Source organism: Rattus norvegicus, chromosome 6, assembly GCF_036323735.1.
Source record: "Rattus norvegicus strain BN/NHsdMcwi chromosome 6, GRCr8, whole genome shotgun sequence".
Taxonomy (NCBI): domain Eukaryota; kingdom Metazoa; phylum Chordata; class Mammalia; order Rodentia; family Muridae; genus Rattus; species Rattus norvegicus.
In genome coordinates, this window is record NC_086024.1 from 46,459,452 (window position 1) to 46,483,138 (window position 23,687).

The 23,687-nt window shown below is 48.6% G+C and overlaps 1 protein-coding gene across 6 annotated transcripts in view; it reads left to right on the plus strand.

The window, feature by feature from the left end:
• The window catches only part of Asap2 (ArfGAP with SH3 domain, ankyrin repeat and PH domain 2), a 163,065-nt gene that overhangs the window by 72,847 nt on the left and 66,531 nt on the right, over positions 1-23,687 (plus strand). For all 6 annotated transcript variants that reach the window (XR_010052116.1, NM_001108704.2, XM_063262069.1 and 3 more), the window contains 3 exon segments: positions 4,220-4,365; positions 20,448-20,522; positions 21,867-21,916. Coding sequence is in view for 5 of the 6 variants with exons in the window: in NM_001108704.2 (NP_001102174.2) it covers positions 4,220-4,365; positions 20,448-20,522; positions 21,867-21,916 (271 nt within the window). In the remaining variant the exon portion in view is untranslated.

Sequence of the window (23,687 nt, forward strand, 5' to 3'; positions counted from 1 at the left end):
TTTTTTTTTAAGAGCAGTAAGGAGCTGCCTTTTGCCTTTTTAGATCCAATGATTTTTTCCCTTAAATCACATTCATTGGGTCTCCTCCTTGGTATACACACTTAAAATGACACAATCAGGTAAGTCGAAAAGCACAAGATAAAACCTAACCCTTGCCTCTAACCTTCATGTCTGCTGCTGCTTAAAGGATAGGTTCTTGGGTGAGCGTACCCTAGTTCATTCATCTCTTGAGTAGATTGGATTTTGTGCCCTGAGGTGTGGGAGACAGGAACAGATGCAGAGAAAACTCCAAAGAAATGGGTCTCATCCTGGAGCTGGGTCCTGCGGCTCAGATTCCCATCTTCCCGAGTCTCCCAGAGGAGATATTCTGGGCTTGGGATCCCACAAACTGGAGCAGAAGATGTATTTGAAGCATGGGAGGTAAGAGAGCGGGTGTCCCGTAAAACAGTTTTCAGTTCTGTAAATAAAAGCTGATAGATTCATTTTGGGATCTTTCCAGAAACTTTATTCCCAGGCTATTTATTTTAGGTTCCTATTTTAAGGTTTGTTTTTTTGGCAAAAGGATGATAAAGGCTCTCAGATTGCGCTCAGATCTCGGTAGGGAAATTTCCAACTTGGGGATGATCTGGAACAGTCAGTCACCATGCTTACAGGCAAGTTGGCTGTTCTCACAGTGGGCCCTGCCCTGGGCATCCTAGGAAGACACAGAAATACAGAGCATACAAGCTGGAGTGAGAGGCTTCTACTCATCTGAACCTTGAAGGAGATTCCCTTCCACACACTCGCGCACGTGCACACTCTCTCTCTCTCTCTCTCTCTCTCTCTCTCTCTCTCTCTCTCTCTCCCTCTCTCCCCCTCTCTCTCCCTCTCTCCCTCTCTCCCCTCTCCCCTCTCCCTCTCCCTCTCCCTCTCCCTCTCCCTCTCTCCCTCTCCCTCTCCCTCTCCCTCTCCCTCTCCCTCTCCCTCTCCCTCTCTCTCTCTCTCTCTCTCTCTCTCTCTCTCTCTCTCTCTCTCTCTGCACGTGACCAGCCCCAGCTATATGCTGTGGCCATCAGCTCTGGGCTAAAACCTCGTTGGGCCTTGCCTATGTTTTAACTTGGAGGTGGTTTTTTGTTTGTTTGTTTTTGTTTTTTGATAGTATTTGGTGCAGAAGGCCTGTTCTTTGTAGTTCATCACATGTGTTAGACTTATACATCGAAATGGGGATTATTGATCTGACTGTGAAATGGAATTTAAGAATCTAAAAATTGAGTACTTTCAGTTTTAGCAAGGTAAACTAGGTTTTTTTTTTTTAAGATCTATTTATTTATTTGTATATAAGTACACTGTGGCTGTCTTCAGACGCACCAGAAGAGGGTATCGGATCCCATTACAGATGGTTGTAAGCCACCATGTGGTTGCTGGGATTTGAACTCAGGACCTCTGGAAGAGTAGTCAGTGCTCTTGACCACTGAGCCATCTCTCCAGCCCTAGTTTTGCTTTTTAAAATATGATTTACTATTGTATGTGAGCACATGAATGCCACAGCACACGCATGTAGATCAGAGGATGACCACGGAATCCGTTTTTACACCTTTACGTGGGACCTGGGAACTGAACCCTGTCTGTCCGTTTTGCACAGAAGGTACTTATCTCCGCTGAGCTGTCTTGCTGGCGAGAGGTAAGCTATTTTTAGATATGAAACGCGAGTGTCAGAGAAGAGAGGAGCAGGCTGGAGAGTTAGACACTGTCAGGGCTGAAGTCCAGCTGTACCATTCTGCGGCATCTGCTGTCGCTGCTACTGCTGTGTGTGGTGTTTGCTGTGTGCATGGTGTGTCCTTACCCTACGTTGACTCTTATTATATTCTGACATCAGAGGCCAGCAAGCCTCTGTCACAAAACAGAAAGAGTAGGTTTAGTGGGGGTTACCCTTACCTACCAGTCACACAACTGCCCCCTGGCAGCCATAGAAACAGAGCCCAGATCTCCTGAGGGCTTCCCCTGTGATACCAACATGTGCATGTGTGTGCGTGCGTGTGTGTGTGTGCAATTGTGTGTGTGCAATTGTGTGCGTGTGTGTGTCTGTGTCTGTGTCTGTGTTTGTGTGTGCAGTTGTGTGTGTGTGTCTGTGTCTGTGTGTGCAATTGTGTGTGTGTGCAATTGTGTGCGTGTGTGTGATTGTGTACGTGTGTGATTGTGTACGTGTGTGTGTGTATGTGTGTGTCTGTGTCTGTGTGTGCAATTGTGTGTGTGTGCAATTGTGTGCGTGTGTGTGATTGTGTACGTGTGTGTGATTGTGTACGTGTGTGTGTATGTGTGTGTCTGTGTCTGTGTGTGCAATTGTGTGCGTGTGTGTGTCTGTGTCTGTGTTTGTGTGTGCAGTTGTGTGTGTGTGCAATTGTGTGCGTGTGTGTGTCTGTGTGTGCAATTGTGTGTGTGCAATTGTGTGTGTGATTGTGTACGTACGTGTGTGTGTGTGTGTGTGTGTGTGTGTGTGTGTGTGTACTCATCTAGAATTCCTGAGCCTCTTTCTGGAACCTCCCCAACCCAGTGCTGAGAAATGATCCTCAGGGCTTTGTCCACGCTAAATAAGCACTGCCACTAAGGACATCCCCGGCCCTGGAATGCTTCTCAAAATAAAAAGACTGAGGCATTGAAATTTAATTTTCTCCAGTGTTTGCTAAATCCACATTAGCATCCCCACAAATACCAGGTGCCAGCTGAGGTCAAGGACGTGGCGCCTCCCTGGCAGTGGCAGAACAGGCCATTCATAGATCACAGGACTGGCTCAGGGTTTACCCTGCCCTTAAAAGGGCTTCGTCCCTTTGTTACCGGGCATTGGCGCTAATGAGCAGTGGTTCTGTTTCTGAGGAAGGCGACTGCAGAGAAGCCTTGAGGAGGAGCCTTCTGGATCGTTCCCTGATGAGACAGCCAGTGTGTGTGGACCATCTCTGCCCAGCAACCCCTACACAAATTGTGCCGTGCACTTGCCTGCCCTGCCTCTCCTGGAAACTGTTTGTGCTTAGTTTCTAATTGAGACAAAAGTCTAGGAGGCAAGACCCATGGGAGTGGTAGTTCAGACTGGCTGGTTGCATTTGAAATGCCTGTCCTAGCAGAGAGGGAATTTGAATCCATCATGTTAACTTACTGGAGTTACTATGCTCCTTACCCTTGCTTTGAATTGGAGATCCGAGTGCGGACTCCGGCTTTTAGTCGGTAAACAGCTGGGTATGACTTTATACTTTTCTTATTTTTTGGATATGTTCTCATGTAGTCCAGACTTGCTCTATGCCACACTGCCTGGTTTGTGCGATGCTGGGATCTGACCCAGGACTTGGAGCACGCTAGGCAAGCCATCAACCATGAAGCAAGCCACATTTCCTTCTGTGGGTAATCTTGGTCCTCTGTACCAGTGGAGCCGCTGAGCTTAGAGAGCCTAGGACTCTTCCTCTTTAGTGTGTTGTCTTGAATTCAATGGTAAAGGGATGGCAGAGTTTGCTCCTTCTGTGGCCTTATGTTCATGATGCGGACCAGTACAGCCTGGTCCCTCACCTAAGTGCTTCCAATGGATGAGAACAGACTTACAGTTTCAGTGTGGCCTGTCAATGGAAGGAGAGGGGAGGAGGGATTAGGGATTAGGGATTAGGACAAGTCTTTAGAGTTTCAGGAGAACAGACAAGTGGATCGTGTGAGTGGGAGCTAGGGTGGGAGGTCTGGGCAGAGGGAACCCTGAGCAGAGGCAATGAGGACCAAGCTGGCTCTGGTTGCCCAGCCAAGACTTCAGAGAGCACCACAGTCCCTGTGTGAAGAGGTGACTGTGGTGTGGATCTCTCACTGGGCATCCTGCGCTTTACTGGGAGGAGAGTTGTCATCTCCCACATTTCTAAGAGGGAGCTGGGACCCTCTCTTAGACAATGTGGTTGGGCGGAGGAGGAGTCTGGGAAACCCTGGGGTAATGGGGATATCTCTGAGAGTCTCTGTTGTGCTTCAGACGAGGGCACCTGCTAGGACATTTTCACGTCGCTAGCTTTTTCTTTGGGCACAGTGGTTTCATTTTGGAATAGTAATTGTATTTCCGCTCCTGCAACCTGACTGTTTACTCGGTGTCTTTTCTGAGGATGCTCTCCATGTTTAATTTTGGGCAATGTGTTTAGTGTTCTCCGAGACAGAGAAGGGCCTAGTGGTCCAGGACTCGACTGCTCAGTAGGTAAATTAACAGCCCCTCCGCTTGGTCTTGCAGCACACGTGGAGAACGAGGAACAGTACACCCAGGCTCTGGAGAAGTTCGGTGGCAACTGTGTATGCAGAGATGACCCAGACTTAGGAAGCGCGTTTCTGAAGTTCTCTGTGTTCACCAAGGAGTTGACCGCACTCTTCAAAAACCTGGTTAGTGCCCACTGTGCGTATGCAGCTATATACGCTGTGCGTAATGCGTGCCAGGCCCCCGCTGGTGGAAGGACGGCTTGTTCTCCGGCTCCTGTGGAACGTAAAACAACTACACTTTATATATTCACATCGTGTAAACTTGGAACAAAGTTTACAGTTGTAATGTTTCCCCCTAATACGACTTAAACCTAACCTGGCATTTTAAACTTTCAGGTGCAGGATAGAATGGGTGAATTCATTCATCTTCTTATGGGCCCCTGACTTTAGTTTCTAGTAGTTTTAAAACTGTAGACTGGGGTTGCAGTGGTGACGTTTAGCATTTTTCTGTTGCTGTGAAGAATCAAAGCAACTCATAGAAGAAAGAGTTCATCCCAGACTGGCTTACAGCTCATGACCATCATGGTGAGAAACAGGACAATAGGCAGTCAGGCATGGTGGTGCTGGAGCAATAGGAGAGAGAGAGAGAGAGAGAGAGAGAGAGAGAGAGAGAGAGAGAGAGAGAGAGAGAGAGAGAGAGCGCTAATTGGGAATGGTATATGCTTTTGAAATGTGAAGGCCTAATCCCAGTGACACACCTCTTCCAACAAGGACCCACCTCCAAATCCTTGCCAAACAGTCCCACCAACTGGACCAAGCATTCAAATATGAGTCTGGGGGCCGTTCTCACTCAAACCACCACATGATAGAAGGCATCCAGATTGATAATACCTAATGAATATAATTCAGACTTATGAAGCAAGTTAACCTCAAAAAAAAAAAACAAAACCTACACACAGATGTCACCATGGATATTTAAAGGTCTTCAGGATGGTAAGGAAAGCTTTGTGAGTGGGTAGAAACTGAGTGCAATGATAGTCCAGGGGGTGGGGTGCAGTAGGGGTGGGGATGGGGTGGTGTGGGGTGGGGTTATGTAGATCAGACATTTCTTGCCTTGTCTTTCCCTGCTGTGGGAATCGGATTTTGAAGAGGCAGGGGAGAGGGCTGTTTGTGATGCTGCCCTGGTGGGTGGTTGTTTCCCCAAGTGGAATGGGCCCTGGAGATCTCCCCAGCACTTCCTTCCTGTTTTTCTCCCCCAGCTTCTCCTAAAGGCTGCAGAAGGCCAGGTCAGGACTCAGTCATGCTCTTTGTAGAGGTCACAGGCAGCGGCAAAGTGTTTCCATTTCTCCTCTCAGCTCATGACAAGTGAAGAAAGCGCTCATCTCGGAGGTGGTGGTGGTTGGTCTGTGGGGCTGTGTCAGTGGGTGGGGATCAGGGAATGTCCCATATTAGTTTATTACAGGAAGGGCAGAGAGCAGGATCGTTCAAGGCTATTCTTCTCTCTTGAAAGATCCTTCCTTACAAACAAAAAGCTGACAAAGTCCTTAGTTTTTGTTTATTTATTTGCTTGCTTGCTTGTTTGCTGGTTTGTTTTAACTTGAATCAATTTGAAACCCCTTGGCATTCTGATAAAAATCCAGTTACTCTTTGTCCCTGTCCCAAACACTGGCAGGCCACATGCTGCTTCTTGGAGTCTACTTCTCCATGATTGGAGCAGACATTCATGCATAGTGGGTGGTTCAAAAAGGAGGGAAAGGGTCTTTGCATGACCCAGGGTAAAGCTCTCTCTAGATGTCGATGTGGTAGGGTTCCCTAGGGAAAAGTCACTGTGTTCCTGAACTCCGAGTCTCAGTGCAGAGTGGTCAGTCAGCTTCTCAACATTCCATTCGTGAGTACCAAAAAGCGTCCTCGAGAACGAGAGACCAGAGTAGGCTGGAAAAGAGCAACAGCAAAGAGAGTGATCCGGGGGTTGGGGATTTAGCTCAGCGGTAGAGTGCTTGCCTAGCAAGCGCAAGGCCCTGGGTTCAGTCCCCAGCTCCGGAAAAAAAAGAAAAAAAGAAAAAAGAAAAAAAAAAAAAACAAGAGAGAGAGAGAGAGAGAGAGAGAGAGAGAGAGAGAGAGAGAGAGATCGAGATCCGATCCGGAGAGCAGAGGGGAGCGTGATGGCAGCTGTGTGTTTAGTGTAACCCCAGAGAAGCCTGAGGAGACCTGCTCTGTATGGGGAAGGCAGGAGCTTCTGGTTATTGGAGGAGTTGGGGAAGTGGGAGACCATTAGTGTATGAAAGTATAAAATTAAAAACCCGGGGGCCTCTGCGCTGGTCAGTGGTGGTGCACGCCTTTAATCCCAGCACTCAGGGCCGGAGCAGGTGGGTCTCTTGAGTCTGAGGACAGTCAGGGCTCCACAGAGAAACCCTGTCTCAAGGAAACAAAAACAAAACAAAACATAAAAAATTCTTGGGGCTGAGGAGATGGCTTAATTGGCAGGACTTTCGCCTCCTAAGCACGAGGATGTGAGTTCACATTGCCAGGATCCATGAAGCACTCGAAATTCCATTGGTGACAACGTGGGACACAAAGCCAGAGGAGTCCCTGGAGGCCAGCAAAGCAGCTAGTCTGGCCTCTGGCCAGGTGCCAGACCCATAAGAAACCCCAGTTTATACAAAAGGTGTCTATGGACCAATGTATCTCTCTCACACACACACACACACACACACACACACACACACACACACACACACACACACCTGATAAGATTGATAAGATTGAGTAGGAAAAAATTCTCCCAAAAAGCAGACGAAGAACTAAATAAAGGAAAACTGCCAATGAGAAAACATAGAGAGGATGACTCTCCCAGCGAGCCGTGGATGCAGCAGCACCACTGAAAACTGAAGATGGAGCAGTACCTTTAAATCCTGAGGAAAACATGGCTCTGCCCAGATGAGCTTGAGCTTGAGCATGGGGTTAAAGATGCTCTCACACTCTCAGGCTCCCAGGTATCACTTCTCCAAGCTCCTGCAGGAAGTGATTTGGCAAACGAAGAGGGAAGCAGGAGAGGAGGACTTGGAGTTAGGGTGGGTAAGTGGGCAGTGAAGGCAATCTGAGGAGGACAAGAGCAGCCTGCTAGGCTCAGGTGGGGATGCTGGAGGCAGGTGGGGAGGCGCGCTCTCTCTCTCTCTCTCTCTCTCTCTCTCTCTCTCTCTCTCTCTCTCTCTCCCTCTCTCCCTCTCTCCCTCTGGACTTTCTCAGCTAGATTTTGTGTACACTAAAACCAGCCAGATACTTTCCCACTCTTCAACTCATCCAATCCTTATACCAGCCCTGTGAGTGGAGTCAGGTTCACACCGGATGTCTAGATCTGATAACGTAGGCCCTGATAGTATACAGAACTGAAATCTCTCTGTGGAGGGTCAGAGTGCTCGGCCGTTCTGGAGCGTGTTCTGCTAATAAAGAAAGGGCATACCTGTGGGGCTGGAGAGACGGCTCAGCGGTTAAGAGCACTGACTGCTCTTCCAGAGGTCCTGAGTTCAAATCCCAGCAACCACATGGTGGCTCACAACCATCTGTAATAGGATCTGACCCTCTCTTCTGGTATCTGAAGAGAGTGATGGTGTACTCACATACAGAAAATAAATAAATCTTAAAAAAAAAAAAAAAGAAAGAAAAGAAAGGGCACCTGCGGCGTGCCGCACCTCAGGGTCTGCAGTTCCTCGCACAGGCAGTTGCTCAGTCAAGTGAAAGCATTTCTTCTCCCTGCCTTTTATTTTCTGTAAGAGCAAGGAGGGAACCAGAGCAGGGCAGGACCAGGATGTTGTGTCTGGAACATTGCTCACCAATAAATACTGCAGCTTTGCCATTGCAGTGTTTGGGGGAAAAAAAAATCACTGAGTCCAGTTGCTGTCAGACTCTGTGTGGAGTGGACGTCCCAGAGGGTGGCACATGGTTAGCATCCACAGTGTGGCAAGTGTGGGCATGAGAGACCCTCTGTTTCCTTTGCTTCTGGTGGCTGCAGCGCAGGAGAGTCTGTCCTACCCAGGTCCTGAACGTGGGACGCGTGAGCTAAGTGATGTCTGGGGCCATAGCAGACGAGGGACTGAGTTAGGATTCAGAAGGAATCCAAACTCATGGGGCTTTCTACTGCTGACACCCAAGGAAGCTGCTTGGTAGCATTTGGAGGGACAGAGGATGGAACCTAGGAGGAAGTAATGGCGGGTAAAGCCGTCAGAGACCGTGAAGGCTGGTTTTTCTGCTCGGACAACAGCCTGCTTTGCATGGCCAGCATGGAGGTGAATTGCACACATGAGGGGACTTGCAAAGTGCCGCACGGCGCGTAGGTGGTCGGTTGGAGTTGTCGTGACCTGTGAACTTGCGCACCCTGGCCCTGGTAACTTGGAAGACTCACGTGGCTCGCTCTAAGTTTCAGAACTTCCACATCGTGGAGTGTGGACTGTTGGTCTTACTCTCCTGCGAAGATAAAGGCAGAGACAAATCTTCTTTGAGCCTAAATCAGTATTCACCAGGCATGGTGTGGATGCTGTCAACCCTAGGGGTGCTGAGCCACAGCCTAGGAACTGAGTGGGAGAGCTCACCTTTTTTGTGGGGGGGAGGATTGGGGGTATTTTCAAAGTCTTGTTTTTTTATCACACCTGTCCCATCTCAGGTTTTCAGGGTCTTTTCTTTGATCTCCCACAGACCATTTAAGAAGCAGTTCAGTGTAGGTGAGCTTCTCAGCTCCGCCTCTTTCCAGAAAGAGTAATAATTACTACCTGACTGTTTGGAGGCCCGGAAGGATGCTTCTGAAGCAGTTGGAACAGCTCCAGGGAAGACTGACTCAGTATGAAATGAGATTTTTTTTTTTTTTGGTTCTTTTTTTCGGAGCTGGGGACCGAACCCAGGGCCTTGCGCTTCCTAGGTAAGCGCTCTACCACTGAGCTAAATCCCCAGCCCGAAATGAGATTTTCTTCTGAACGACTGACACTCTCACCCTTAAAAAGCCCGAGCAGCTGGGGTTGGGGATTTAGCTCAGTGGTAGAGCGCTTGCCTAGGAAGCGCAAGGCCCTGAGTTCAGTCCCCAGCTCCGAAAAAAAGAACCAAAAAAAAAAAAAAAAAAAAAAAAGCCCAAGCAGCCAAGCAGAGTAAAGGGAGAAACCAGGCATCTTCAGAAATCTAACATCACGACATTAAACAGGTCATAAAGACAGCCTGGGTTCTTAGATTCATCCTGGAGAGATTTCTCCGAGGACCACTTCTGTGACGAGAAGGGACTTTTAAATGACAAGCTTCAAACCAGGACTGACTTCCACAAGGTCAGCTGCAGATAAACGCTCTCATCTCTGATTGCAGAGAATTGGAAGTAGACAAGCCTTTGTAGTCACAGAACCTACTCAATCAAGTAAAGACCAGAGTCCAGCAGAACAGCAGCCAGGAAGGCGGGGCCAAGGGTGGAATTACAGTGTGAGAGCCACTGTGGCCCTGAGCTGAGGAATTTCCATTTCTTCATACCAAAAGAGGAACCGGGAGTTCCACCAAACATCTCCTCCCTTTATCACCACTGCTCTGAGCATCTGCCTAGAGTTAGAAGATGACATAGCTTCAAGTGAAGCCAGCTAACGGGCTCTGCTTGGCTGAGCAGCAGCAGGTAGTTTTAGTACATGCTGGGCCTGGCAGCCCCTGCCCCACCTCACCTAGAAGAGAGGCTCCCTCTCATAGAGGTATCCCGCAGTACCTACCTTTGCCCCATAAATACTGGGATTCAAGGTGTGCACCACCATGGCAAAGTCTGAGAAGGAGGGATAGGCTACCTAGGCTCCCTGGGAAGGGAGGAGAACTGAGACAAATCCCAGGAGCAGGCTGGGTACTTGCTGTATACAGCTGGTGCTGTATGGGCCAGTGGGCTCCACAGTGCCTGTCTTTTATCATCAGCACCTACTGTGTGACTTGCAGGCTACTAGCAGTCCCCGGAGTCCTAGCAGCCTCACCAGCGGTCCCTCTCTTATTCCTGTGTGAAAGCTGCCAGTGCATTTTTGGTAGCTGGCTTTGTTTAGGTTTTTAAGTTTATGTTAAATACTCAGCATGGGCTTCCTCTACTCTTTTTAATTAAATAAACTTATCAAGATGACTCTTATGCCAGAGAGACAGGATAAAGGGCATCTGCCCACTAGGCTCCCCTGGAGCACCCCCAACCCTGTGTGTGTGTGTGTGTGTGTGTGTGTGTGTGTGTGTGTATGTGTATGTGAGTGTGTGTGTGTGTTTGTGTGTGTATGTGTGTGAGTCTGTGTATATATGAGTGTGTTTGTGTGTGTGTATATATGAGTGTGTGTGTGTATGAGTGTATGTTTGTGTGTGTATGTGTGTGAATGTGTATATATATGAGTGTGTGTGTGAGTGTGTGTATATATGAGTGTGTGTGTGAGTGTGTGTATATATGAGTGTATGTGTATGTGAGTGTGTGTTTGTGTGTGTGAGTGTGAGTGTGTGTATATGTGAGTTTGTGTGAGTGTGTGTATATGTGACTGTGTGTATGAGTGTGTGTGTGTGTGTGAGTGTGTGTGTGTGTGTGTGTGCGTGTGTGTTAGAAAGACTAAGGCGTCAGTATCCAGGGACAGTGTTCTTTACCAAGAACAGAAGTGGGCCAGACAGTTTTGCTTAGGAAGGTTCAGGTGTGTGCATATATGGGATGCATATATGATGGCCGTCTTGCATGCAAGGGTATGGATCATAAGGAAGCCTGGTGGGGATGGCTCCTTCCACATCAGATGGGAGTAGCTTAATTGGAAGGACAGAGATGCTTTGAACTGTTCTCACTGTGAACCTATTTAAAAAACAAAAACAAAAACAAAGCAAAACAAAACAAAAAACAACCCTCTGGCTTCACAGTTCTTGGCCTGGCCCTATCCATTCCTAGTTGTGTGATCTGGGAGACAAGGTGAATGCCCTAAACCCTCCCACCCCCACCCCCCACCCCCACTCCCACCCCCATCCCCACCCCCACCCCCACCCCCCACCCCCACCCCCACCCACCCCCTGTTCCCAAACCTTGTCAATGGAGAGAATAAGGCGTACCGTACCTCTCAGGATGGTTGTGACGGTTAAGTGAGATGAAATGCCTGACCTGTGCCGCTTTTTGATATATTCCAGCCATTTCTTCTCCAAAATTTTCTGCTTGGATGCCCATTCTTTCAGACAGGCAGCGTTGAGAAGGAACACAGAGAACTCTCCTTTGAGCCCTCGGGTGTACTTCTGCCAGGGCCTTTGTGTTAGCCACTCCCTCTGCCAAGAGTGTTCCTCTACCAGACTCTCATGGTTTTCCGTCTTGCATACTTCAAACTTGGCTCAACTATCACCTCGTAAGAAGGGCATCCTGGAAGAGTCCCTGCCCCAAACATGATCACAGCATCGTTGTGTGTTGTTCTGATAGTCACACCTGTACGGGGAGCAGCTTGACAGTCTGTCAACAGCAGGACGAACGAATTGTGTCTGTGCCCTGGGTTAGACCTTAGCATTAAGGAGGAAGGGACTATGGGCAGATAGATCGGCATGAATGAGTCCCAAGGAAATGACGCTCAAGGAGCCAGACAAGAAATGCTGGGAAGTTGAAAGCTTTCCTTTGGTGTGGGGCAGGGGAGGAGTCAGCTGGAGACCAGGAGTGAACACTTAGCAACTTTGGGAGATGATTGGTTTTGTGCATCAGATATTGGCACGGTTTCATGGGTGTTATAACCTTCATTTTATTTCCTAACACGTTTTTAAATGTGTGTGGTTTGTGGTATGAGTTACACCTCAGAAGGCCTGCATAATAAATTTTATACCATTCCTGAAAGCATTGGCATCCGGAAGAGCTTCTTCACCGAGAGAGATGGCTAGGCCATAAGCCACGGGAAGAATTTACTCCTGACATAAGGCTCAGTTGTGTATGTGTGGAGAGGCACAGGCAGTTGTCATCCATTCTGTACATCATGCTGTCCCCTAGTATCATATCACACAAACATTCTAGATCCTGGGCCCAGAGAGACAGGTGGCTCTCCAGGGTGTGGCATGGGGCAGGGGTGAGACGAGTATGTGGGCCAAGGTCGCAACAGGCAGAACTAGAGTTAAGGAGTTTTAAGGCCAAAAAGTAAAAATAGTTAGGGTGGATGTCTTAATTAGGGTTTCATTGCTGTGAAGAGACACCACGCCCAAGGCAACTCTTATAAAGGACAACATTTAACTGGGGCTGGCTTACAGGTTCAGAGGTTCAGTCTATTATCATCATGGCAGGAAGCATGGCAGCATCCAGGCAGTCACGGTGCTGGAAGACCTGAGAGTTCCACATCTTGATCCAAAGGCAGCCAGGAGAAGACTGACTTCCAGGCAGCTAGGAGGAGCATTTTAAAGCCCACCACCATGCTGACACAATTCCTCCAACAAGGCCACACCTACTCCAACAAGGCCACACCTCCTAATAGTGCCACTCCCTGGTCCAAGAATATTCAAACCACCACAGTGGGCAGCCGGTAAAGGTGGTATTTGCAGATACAGTGCCACACCCTTGTAGTTATTATCTGGTGTTACCATAATGGATGCTCTTGACCTCTCCCCATTGTGTGCCCCTGCCTTGCTGGCCCATGTACTTTATTTGTACTTAGGAGATAGATTATAGACTTTTACTTCCAGTTAACTCATCTTGTCCAAATGAACTCAGGAAAGACTAGAAGAGGGGAGAAAAAAGGGAAGGGCTGTTATTTTAGAAGATTGTATATTAGCTCACAATAGTTATAACCTCGATTAAGTGGTCATTGTATTCAGGAGTGCTTGCCATTTGAAAGGCATTTTACAATACTAGTTTACAGCAGAGAAAAATGTTCTCAGTCATTGCCTGAGGTTAAGTTAATCCTTGCCTCAGTGTTTGGGCCAAGGTGTTCATCTCTGCCCAGAAAAATCTTGGCAATGGTGTGTTTAACAGCTGCCTATGTTAGATCGGGGTTGATTGAGGCAACTTGAAAATAACAGAGAGAGGAGACAGGCCTGTACGGAAGTAGGTTGTCCTTTAAGGAGAATGAAAAAGGACAAGTGGTCTCTTGAGGATAGAGGCTGTGTGCCCTAGGGGTGGAGATGGTGTGCCCAAGCACATGGGGCTTGGGGTTATTACCTGGTAGAAAAGGGGACTTTGGGGGTGGAAGATTCCATCTGCAGATCTATTCCCTGCAGTCTCAAAGCTGTCAGTACCAGAGGAGGTTGGTCTGTTGGTCTTTTCAGGAGGTCTCTGGATCCTAACATCCTCAAGGAAGGTGTTATCCCTGTGTTGGCGTTCCTGTCCAGGAGTTTCTCCGCTTGTCTGAGGTTGTCTGAGTTTCTAGCTCATTCGCTTGTGTACATGCAGCAGAGGCTTCGGTCTTGATGCCTTCATGCCAATACACATGGAGGAGCAGGGGGAGCACATGACTCCCAGGGAAGCCACCAGTGGAGGCACTGTTACAGTTCTACATTTCCGTTTTGACTTTTATTTTTAAGGTTTATTTTAGTCGTGTGTGTGTGTGTGTGTGTGTGTGTGTGTGTGTGTGCGCGCGCGCGCATGTGCGTGCACATATCTGGATACCTGAGGAGGCCAGGTAGTGACTCCTGGAGGCAGCTGGAGATTCATACAGGTAGCCGTGAGTTGGGTGCTGGGCACTGAAATCAGGTCTTCTGCAAGAACAGATTGTGGGTGTTCTTAACTATCCTTCTAGCCCAGTTTCTTCTTCCAGCAGGCAACATAAACAGCCTATTTAAGGTATATTTTCCATATCATAAGAACTACCTATATAAATGGGTTAGTGCTTTCTGGAACCTTCCTAAAGCTGAGCCTCTTGCCGTGTCCCAGTTTTAGGGAATCCCACCCCGACTCCACCCTGCTTTTGCTCTGATAGTTAATCTCATCTCCCCAGCTTAAGTCAACACTTACCTGTTTTCTGCCTCTCTTCTTATAACTCAATTTTGATCAGAAAAACAAGTTTGTCCTCTCAGTCAACTTGACTAAGGCCAAGAAGAAAACTTTGTGAATAGAGTTGAGACTGCTTTGGCAGGCCTGGCACCCATGCTTCACCTTCCAGTAGCTGACATGGCAGCCTCCTTGCTGTGACTACCCCCACCTGCAGCAGCACCTCAGCCCACCCCCCCACCCCCCCACCCCGTGCCCTTCCATCCACCTGGGGAACACTGCTTTCTGGTTCTGCTTTTCTGTGTTTTAAAGCTGGCTTCTCAGGCCATGATCAACAAAATGTCCCTAGTTTCCAGATAAAAATGACTTCAAGAAACCCCCTGGGGCTTCCCTTATGGCTAGGGAGGCTCTTCCAGTACAGGCAGCTCTCCTCCTAACAAAGTCCAATTCCTGGTGCTCAGTCTGTCTCTGTTCATCTCCTTCTCCTAACCCCTCTGGGCCTCTGTCTCTTCTCTGGCTGTGTGCATCTGTACCAGACTTCACTGATTTAATTCTTGAATGTTCCTTCAGGGACTGTCATTGGTTTATGTATTTACTCACTTTAGACCCTCCTCTCTTCTCTCCTCTAAGTCCCACCCTGACAAATCCTCCCTCCCATTGCTCCTGCTCCTCCCCTTGGGTACCATTCCATCCTGGGACATCAAGTAGAAGCAGGACTAAGCCAATATGTCTAGGAGAAGGGCATCCAATGGCAGGCAACAGAGTCAGAGACACCCCTACACACACACACACACACACACACACACACACACACACACACACACGAAGACCAAGCTTCTTATCTGTTCAAATATGTAAGGAGTCTAGGTCCAGCCCCTGCGTCCTGCCTGAGACATTCTTAAATGGATGAAGGTAAAAACCACCCACGGAGTATGTGTGCAGAGCTGTGGTTCACACTTCTCTGCATCCAAGAGACTTTGCCTACCTCTTCCTGTTTTTACCTTGATGAACCTATCAGCATCACCCTTCCTCCTTGTTTCCTTCCTATTTTGTTGGTTTGGTTTGGCTTGGTTGTTGTTGCTTTTGAGACAGGACCTTGAACTTGCTGTAGAACCAGCATGTCCTTGAACTCTTGATCCTCCTGCCTTCCCCGAATACTAGAATTACAAGTGTGCGGAATTATGCCTGGTTTATGCAGTGTTGGGAATTGAATCCTGGGCTCCGTACATGCTAGGCAAAAGCTCTACTAAAACAAAATGGGGAGCTATACCCCAGCCCTAGAGTTTACATATAATTCTCTCTTCATGTCTATATTTTTATTCTCTTAGCTAGTTGTTTGCAGAGAAGACTCAAAAAAGCTAATGGATGGATTGATGATTTTACACACATTTGCGGTATTAGAGTCGGCTAATTTTTTTTGTTGTCTGTTGTTTTAAGGGGGAGTCTTGCTGATTAGCCCAGACCGACTTTGAAGTTGGGATCCTCCTGTCTCAGCCTCTAGTGTGGTGGGGTTACAGGCATATGCACTACACCTACATTTGATTTAAAAGTAGCAGTGTAATTCACTCTGTAACTGAAGCCTCGTTCCCCTCTCTGATGTGTCCCCTCAGTACTGACTGCCCTGCCATTCACTACAGGTGGATGGGGGGATGGGGAGGGTGGGGAGGGTGGAACTGCCTGGGGCTGAGAGGTCTCAGGCAGCTAAGGTGAGAGGAGACTCTCAGGAGCTTCAGGGAGATAGCTCATTTTAATGGGGGGAACAAAAGTTATTTAAACCTTTGGGGGTTGGATAGGGGCTATCGGAGCGAGTGTACATCCTTGGGTGGGGCCAGGGTGCTGGAGAGGCCCCATTTGCATAAGGAGGGATTTTAGGTGCTGGTGGTCTTAATTTATAAGGGGAGAGGAGGTTTAACCCATCTACTGTGCTACTTAACCTCCTGGGGATCGGGGCAAAAGTCCTACTCCTGCTGATCTCAAGATGAGATTTTCAGGGTTTGGACAGGCCCTGACCCCACTCTTGCACTAAGCCTGTTAATCCTACCCTAGACTCCTCCATCCCACACTGCCCCACTGAGGGGGTGTGTGGTGCACACATGAGAGGTAGCATGGATATATTCTAGAACTTACTGGATGCAGGTAGGGTCTGCAGGTGCCAGAAGAAATTCATAACAGGGAAAAGGAGTGCTGGCAAAGGAGGTACACTCACTTGCTGCTGGGAAAGGTAGCATTTGAGTTCTGCAGGGAGGGAAAATGGCCGGGACAGTGAGGACAAGAGAGGGCATCGCAGTCAGGGGACAGAATGAGGACCAACACTGATCCAGGAAAACAGTTCAGTAGACTGAGTTGGGGAAATAAAAGTAGCAGGTGAGGTACATGAGCGGAGGGGGGGGGGGTCAGTTGCCTCAATGCACAAGTCAGCATTTTATTTTCTCTCTTACCACCGTGGTCCTAGGTAGATCTTCGAGGACTGTGAAGGAGGGCTTGGGGCAGTCAGGGCCTAGAAGCCTGTGGCAGGGAACTAGAGACACGATGCATTTGTAAGGAGAAGGGGACATTGAAGCAGGTGGCCAGGACATGGTGTGGTCGTGGAAGTGCCTGGCAGGCAAGACTGCTTGGCTTAGCATGGCTGTGTGGTGCAGAGCAGAGAGTCACTGGAGAACTACCTCTTGGTGAAGCAGCTGATTATGTGTGTATGTGTGTGTGTGGGGGGGGGGTGGTAATAGGAAGAAAGTTGGCTGTGTGGTTAAGTTTCTGCCTTGGTCCTTGACCTTGCAGGAGGAAGAGGTGAGCCTCTTCAAAGCCCTTTGTTTCCGAGCAGGGTCTTCCCATCAGCTCCCAATGGAACCCAGGTATGATTGTGCACTCTCAGGTGTGATTGCTGTCAGGTGTGATTGCTGTCAGGTGTGGTTGTTGTCAGGTGATTGTGATTGCTGTCAGGTGTGATTGCTGTCAGGTGTGATTGCTGTCAGGTGTGGTTGTTGTCAGGTGATTGTGATTGCTGTCAGGTGTGATTGCTGTCAGGTGTGGTTGTTGTCAGGTGATTGTGATTGCTGTCAGGTGTGATTGCTGTCAGGTGTGATTGCTGTCAGGTGTGGTTGTTGTCAGGTGATTGTGATTGCTGTCAGGTGTGATTGCTGTCAGGTGTGATTGCTGTCAGGTGTGGTTGTTGTCAGGTGATTGTGATTGCTGTCAGGTGTGATTGCTGTCAGGTGTGATTGCTGTCAGGTGTGATTGCTGTCAGGTGTGGTTGTTGTCAGGTGATTGTGATTGCTGTCAGGTGTGATTGCTGTCAGGTGTGGTTGTTGTCAGGTGATTGTGATTGCTGTCAGGTGTGATTGCTGTCAGGTGTGATTGCTGTCAGGTGTGATTGCTGTCAGGTGTGATTGCTGTCAGGTGTGATTGCTTTTAGATGTGATTGCTGTCAGGTGTGATTGCTGTCAGGTGTGATTGCTGTCAGGTGATTGTGATTGCTGTCAGGTGTGATTGTTCTCAGGCGTGATTGCTCAGGGATTACTTATAGGCAAAAACTGGTTTGTTACTGTCAGCCGCAGACCTCACTTTCGACAGAGCTTTACAGTACCTAAAAGTTTATCCATTAAGCTTAATCCTCACAAGTAAGCTGATTACAGTGTGCTTTGGGCTGATGCCAGGCCCATGGCAAATGTTGACTTATTTAATACAAAAGCAACGATGTCTCAGGGTTTCTATTGCTATGAAGAGACACCATGACCACAGCAAATTGTATCAAGGAAAACATTTAACTGGGGCTAGTTTACAGTTGCAGAAATTTAGTCCATGATCATCATGGTGGGAAACATGGTACCGTACAGGCCGACGTGGTGCTGGAGAAGGAGCTAGCAGTTCTACATCTTGGTCTCCCAACAGCAGAAGGGGACTGTGAGCCTCACTGTATAGCTTGATTATAGAAGACTTCAAAGCCTAGACCCACAGTGACACACTTCCTCCAACAAGGCCACACCTACTCCAACAAGGCCACACCTACTCCAACAAGGCCACACCTACTCCAACAAGGCCACACCTACTCCAACAAGGCCACACCTACTCCAACAAGGCCACACCTACTCCAACAAGGCCCCACCTAATAGTGCCACTCCCTGTGGCCAAGCATTCAGACACATGAGTCTATGGTAGCCATTCCTACTCAAACCACCACAAATGGCTACTCAAAAAATTGTTTTGGAAGTGACAGCCATTAATTATTTGGCTCTTATTTTGATGCTGGTATCCCTGTACACTTTTGCAATATTGATCAAGTGGGTTTCTATCTCACTCAGAAATTTCCTGTGCTGAGGGCCGAGGAGATGACTCAGCAGTTAGAGATGCCTGCTGCCAGCCGAGCCTGAGGACCTGAGTTCATTAATCCCTGGGTCCCACATGATAGAAGGAGAAAACCCTCCCATGTGTTGTCCTCTTAACTTCACACACTTGCCATGGCGTCCATGTGTCCATGCATGCAGTAATTAAAATCCCGTATGCTGATATTTCTATCTGGTTACCACATTCAATTTATCTTTTGATTTTGAGATGTTGGGGGAGGAGGGAGGGTCTCACGGTGTAGTTCTAGCTGTCCTAGAACTCACAGGCATCTACCTGCATGTACTACCAAGCCCAGTTACATTCTGAATTGTCTTTTTAAATGGTACATATGTTTCATCACCCCATTCAAGATGGCTACACTGAAAATTAGGTTCCCTTCACTGAGGCTGAACGTAAATGTAGAGAAGTTCCACCATTCTGTCCCTCTGTCTCTCGTCCATCCCTGGGATGTAGACCTGGGACCTGCTGCCATAGTCTGGCAGCAGTTGTGCTGATGGCAGGGCTAGGCTGAGCCCGGAGTGACGCAGTGCGTCTCAGGCTTGTTTCCTGTGTGGGGAGGGGATTTGGGGTCCAGGCTGGAACTTTGTGGTTCCAGGTTATTGGAGTTGCCCTTGCAGCAGCCCCACTCGCCTGTACTGGACCCTAACTATGTCGGGGGGTTGATTACATGAGACTCACTCCGTGGTGAGAATTCAAGACAGCATCTTTAGCTTCTTGCTACAGTGGGGGGGCTGGCTCCCCAACTCCTGCCCTTCCTTCTTTCAGCTTTCTCCTTTTCCCAGCCGCAGATGTGTGCACAGACATATATACATCCAGACTCTCACAACCATACACACTGGTATGCACCCCCTCTCTCCGTGCACTGACATACGGTCCTCCTTTGTTCTCTACTGTCTACCCCCACTCACTGTCTCTTTACTCGTTGCCCTCAGCATGCCTTCTCAGTGACAGAAACCTCTGCCTTCCTCTCGTTCTCATGATGGGACCATGCTTGCCAGTCCCCTCATAGCTCTGAGTGCCTGCCGTGTGGTTCTGTGTTTCCTTTTACCACTGGGGTGTGTGGACACCACTCAGGCTGACAAAACGCGGGGGCGCTAGGCTGTATTCCAGCTTTGCTCGCAGCAGATATACCACTCAGGAGAGGTGGAATACAGCCTGAGATGGGGACCTCAGCTCATGTCTCTCCAGGTGAGAAATGACGGCTGAGGCTGAGGCTGAGATTCTGGGTCCCAAAGTTTCAGACACCCAGGTGCTTCTGGGAACCTCGAGGAGTTGGGAATGGAGACCCTCAGGACTGACAGTGGGGCGGGGAGGGGCCTTCTGTGGGAATCTTAGGCAGCCTGGCTCAATAACGTAGGCTTCCCCTCACCGGTTCTTGCTTGTCCTGACTCTTCATTCATGATGAAATGGTACATATAGCTTCCTTAGGGTGAACCAGAGATTAAATCTTTTGCAGGAAGGAATGACCAGGAAGGGAAGCTCATTAGTTAAATCCTCGGTGCCGACCCATCTAGATACCTCATGAGCATGGAGAACTCTGGGCTCTATGCTACGTGACAATGGTCCTCACATGGGGCGTCACGGTCACGTGCTCCAGGACAGGAATCTGGTCAGGAACAAATTCAAACACCTACCATTCTCAATTATGAAAATTGCAGGGGTCCCTTAATCTGCCCCCCCTCCCAGTTTTTGCCTGGTGACACCACTTCACTTGCCCCACCCCATGCAGTGGTGGTAGGAGGTAGGTCGTTCCAGGCTTTTGACCGACTGTTTCTCTTATTGATTGATAGTTCTCAGACAGGTTTAGGTTTTACCCATTGAAATAACTTTTCTCAACTGAACAATGGAAGGTTTTTATTGTGGAAGCACACAGATCCTGGTCTCTCGTTAGCTGTGTGCTCACTTCTGAAAGTGTGCTGGCCATGGCTTCCGTGGAGGTGAATTATTATCAGTGTCCCTTCCCACACCCTCCTTATCTTTGCTTTGGATTAGAAAGGAAGTTGAATATCTTTTTTTGTTTTCTCTCCCTTTTCAGATTCAGAATATGAACAACATCATCTCGTTCCCTTTGGACAGTTTGCTGAAAGGAGATCTGAAAGGAGTAAAAGGGGTAGGAGGAGCCACCCAGCCCTAATGTTCTGACGTCATGGGAATCACAGTGCTGTCAGACGTCACCACACCCAACACATGAGGCCACAGGGATGGCATCTGCTTTGTTTCCTTTAATTTGACATTCTGGTGCCAGCTTCCTGGGAGCAGCGGTGCCTCTTGGCCATTGGGTTGTTCTGTTGCTGATGCTGCAAACTTGGCAAAGGGAGAACACAGAGGCAGGAGACGAGCCAGTCAGGGTTCCCTCAACATGACAGGAGCAGGGACAGGCAATGGAATCTGGCTTCCTAGATGTTGTGGTGCTGAATTACTTCGAGGAAAGGCTCCTAGCAAGGGCAGAAAGTCTCATAAGCCTGAGCTAAGTACATGTGTGTCCTTCAGAGGATGCTGGCTGTTTGGACAGGCCTGAACATTCAGACTGCTGAGGCCTTGTTGTCTGTGCTTAGTGAAAGCTAGAACTATTAGTCCTTGGGGCCACAGGGATGTTTGGCTGGGTCCTTGAGAGATCCAGGCCTTTGTATGTGTGTGTGATTCTTGGATCTCTTTTTGGTATATCTGGAAGCCTGTCTAGCCCACCTTGAGGACTTCTGCCTGGACCTCCTGCTGTGTCCCTTGCAGAGCATTCGAGGAGGGAGCTATTAGGACCACAAGGGGGCATTACTTGGTTTCCCTGTGGAGACCTGGAAATCAGGCCATCTGATTTACCAGGAGAAAAACAAAAGCAAAAGCCAAGTTGTATGAGGTTGTCTTCCACAGAGGAAAGACAGATCCCACAGTGGAAGCATGGGTCCACACCACGGATCAGGAGCCAGGCTCTCAGGAGCAAGGAGGACGGTTTCACATAAAAACCTTCCATGGCCGGCGGAGACACAAAGACTAAACGCAGAAAAGAATCTTGAGGAAGAGAACAGACCTGCGTAGGAATCTTTTGATAGGCTTGAAAGCCTCAGTGATTTTTTTTTTTTTTAATAGCCAAGCCTTATTAAAGATCCTGAATCTTCAGTTCCAAAGAGAAAAGTGCAGAAGGAAAGTCCAGGGAAACGAGAGGAGGACGGGGGTGGAAGTGAAAATGGGCGATTCGCGTGTTGTAGGGGCAGCTTTTGTGTGTGTGTGTTGTGTGTTTAAAATAACATGCACTTTAAAGGGAGAGAGCAGGCGAAAGCAGGCTGGCTGGCCGCCCCACCCACCGGGTATCACAGGCACCTGGTTCTTATTATTTTTATAGGATCCCACGCATGATTTCTTCCAGACTAGTCCTGTACAGAGCCAGTCTAAGGATAAGGATGTGTGTCTTGCACAGGAGTTAATGATTAATTAAACTCACTCGCTGCCCCTCTGTTTGCAGGATCTGAAAAAGCCCTTTGATAAAGCTTGGAAGGACTATGAAACGAAAATGTGAGTGCTTTTATTTTTTTTATTTATTTTTTGAGGCATATGTAGGTAATTGGAGATTTCAGTGTTAAATTAAGATTTTTGTTGCTCGGGGTTGGGGATTTAGCTCAGTGGTAGAGCGCTTGTCTAGGAAGCGCAAGGCCCTGGGTTCGGTCCCCAGCTCCAAAAAAAAGAAAAAAAAAAAGATTTTTGTTGCTCGAAGGGACTTATTGAGAAGACCTAATCCAGGTAGGAATTTGCCTAAAGCTGCGTTGCCGTGGCTCATGGTGACAGGTGTGATTCTGCTGTCTGCATTCGGAAATGGTGGCTTCTTCTAGCAAGCTCTGTGGTGTCATGGTGGCTATAGACCGGTGTTTCATGCTATGTCTTCCTGGTGACTCATTAAACAAACCTCAGAAGGTGGGGAGAGGGCTCAGTGGGTAAGCCACGGGTCCTGTAAACGAGAAGGCCTGACTTGGAGTCTCCAGGACCTCCATGGAAAGCCAGATGCAGTGGTGCATGTCTGCAATCCCAGTGTTCCTGGTGTGAGATGGGAGGCGGAGACAGGAGAATTCCTGGAAGTTTGTGGCAAGATGTGTGGCCCATCGCTACATGTGGCAGATTGAGAGACTCCGTTTCAGACAAGGCAAAAAACAACTGACACCTAAGGTTGTCCCTCTGACCTCCTCATGCCTTCCAGGATGCACACACACCCCCATTTTCACACTCGGACAGGCCCACTGCCACACACAAAGCTGCTTTGTTTGCTCGCTTGTTTTGCACTGTGTTTAAGCATGCCCCTAGCTCTAGGTTCCTGTCTTTCTGAAATACCAGCTCTCCTGTTTTTAGGACTTCAAGGCCCTCATGGTTCCTTTGTTGCCAGGGAGGGATGTAGTGGTTGGGGCTCTGTGACTCGGAGACCTGAACCACCAGGCTGCTCCTGGATAGCTGTAGGCAAGGGCAGTTAGACCTTATCAGTTCTCATGTCTAGGGCGGGAAGAGTCAGCCAGCTAGAAAAAGCTGGGAGGGGGGGGGGGCTTAAGGCTTTCAGTTATTTAAATGCTGAAGAAATCGTCAATTCTTTTAAATGCCTTATGCTTACTTTGTAATCTCTCTGGGGGCTGGAGTCGTTCCTGAATGAAAGGAACTTTCATGTGAGACCATCTGGTGTAGTGAGGAGGGTTAGGAAGGGAAAAAAAAATAAAAAAATAAAAAAAAATACTTCAGATGTGACTCTAAGTATTTTAACTGGGCTGTTTTGTCTTTAAGCCTCCCTGGGGTTTTCTTCCTGTTAATGAAGTATCTCAAAGCTCATATGCAGTGCCGCTCCTGGCACTCATCCCACCTGTGGAAGTAGTACGCTCTGTCTGGAAATTTCAGGTCTGCAGTTTCACCGATGGCATCCACTCAAATGCTCCAACAGGGGTGACATGAAACCAGGGGGACCTGGAAGGTCTGTTCAACCCAAGGAGACTCCCAACCATGGGCCCTGCCCACTTAGCCTCTTTACTGTGATAGGTTCTGTGACATCAGCAGGGATGGGCCTTGCTGAGGGCCACCACCCAGCAAGCCAGGGTCAGGAGTACCATTGGCCAGCTTCTGTCCGGCTGTGCCAGCGTCTGGTTTCTTCCCCTAAGAGCTTGCTTAGAGAGCACCATGGGAGCGAGGGCCTCTGGACAGACCCGGGAGAGAAGGGTGGGGAGAGAAGGCGTCACATTCTCTAACATGACGCTTTGCCCGAACAGCACAGGGTAGAATCCCCTGCAGAGTTTCAGAGTCTGGAAGGGGCAGAGCC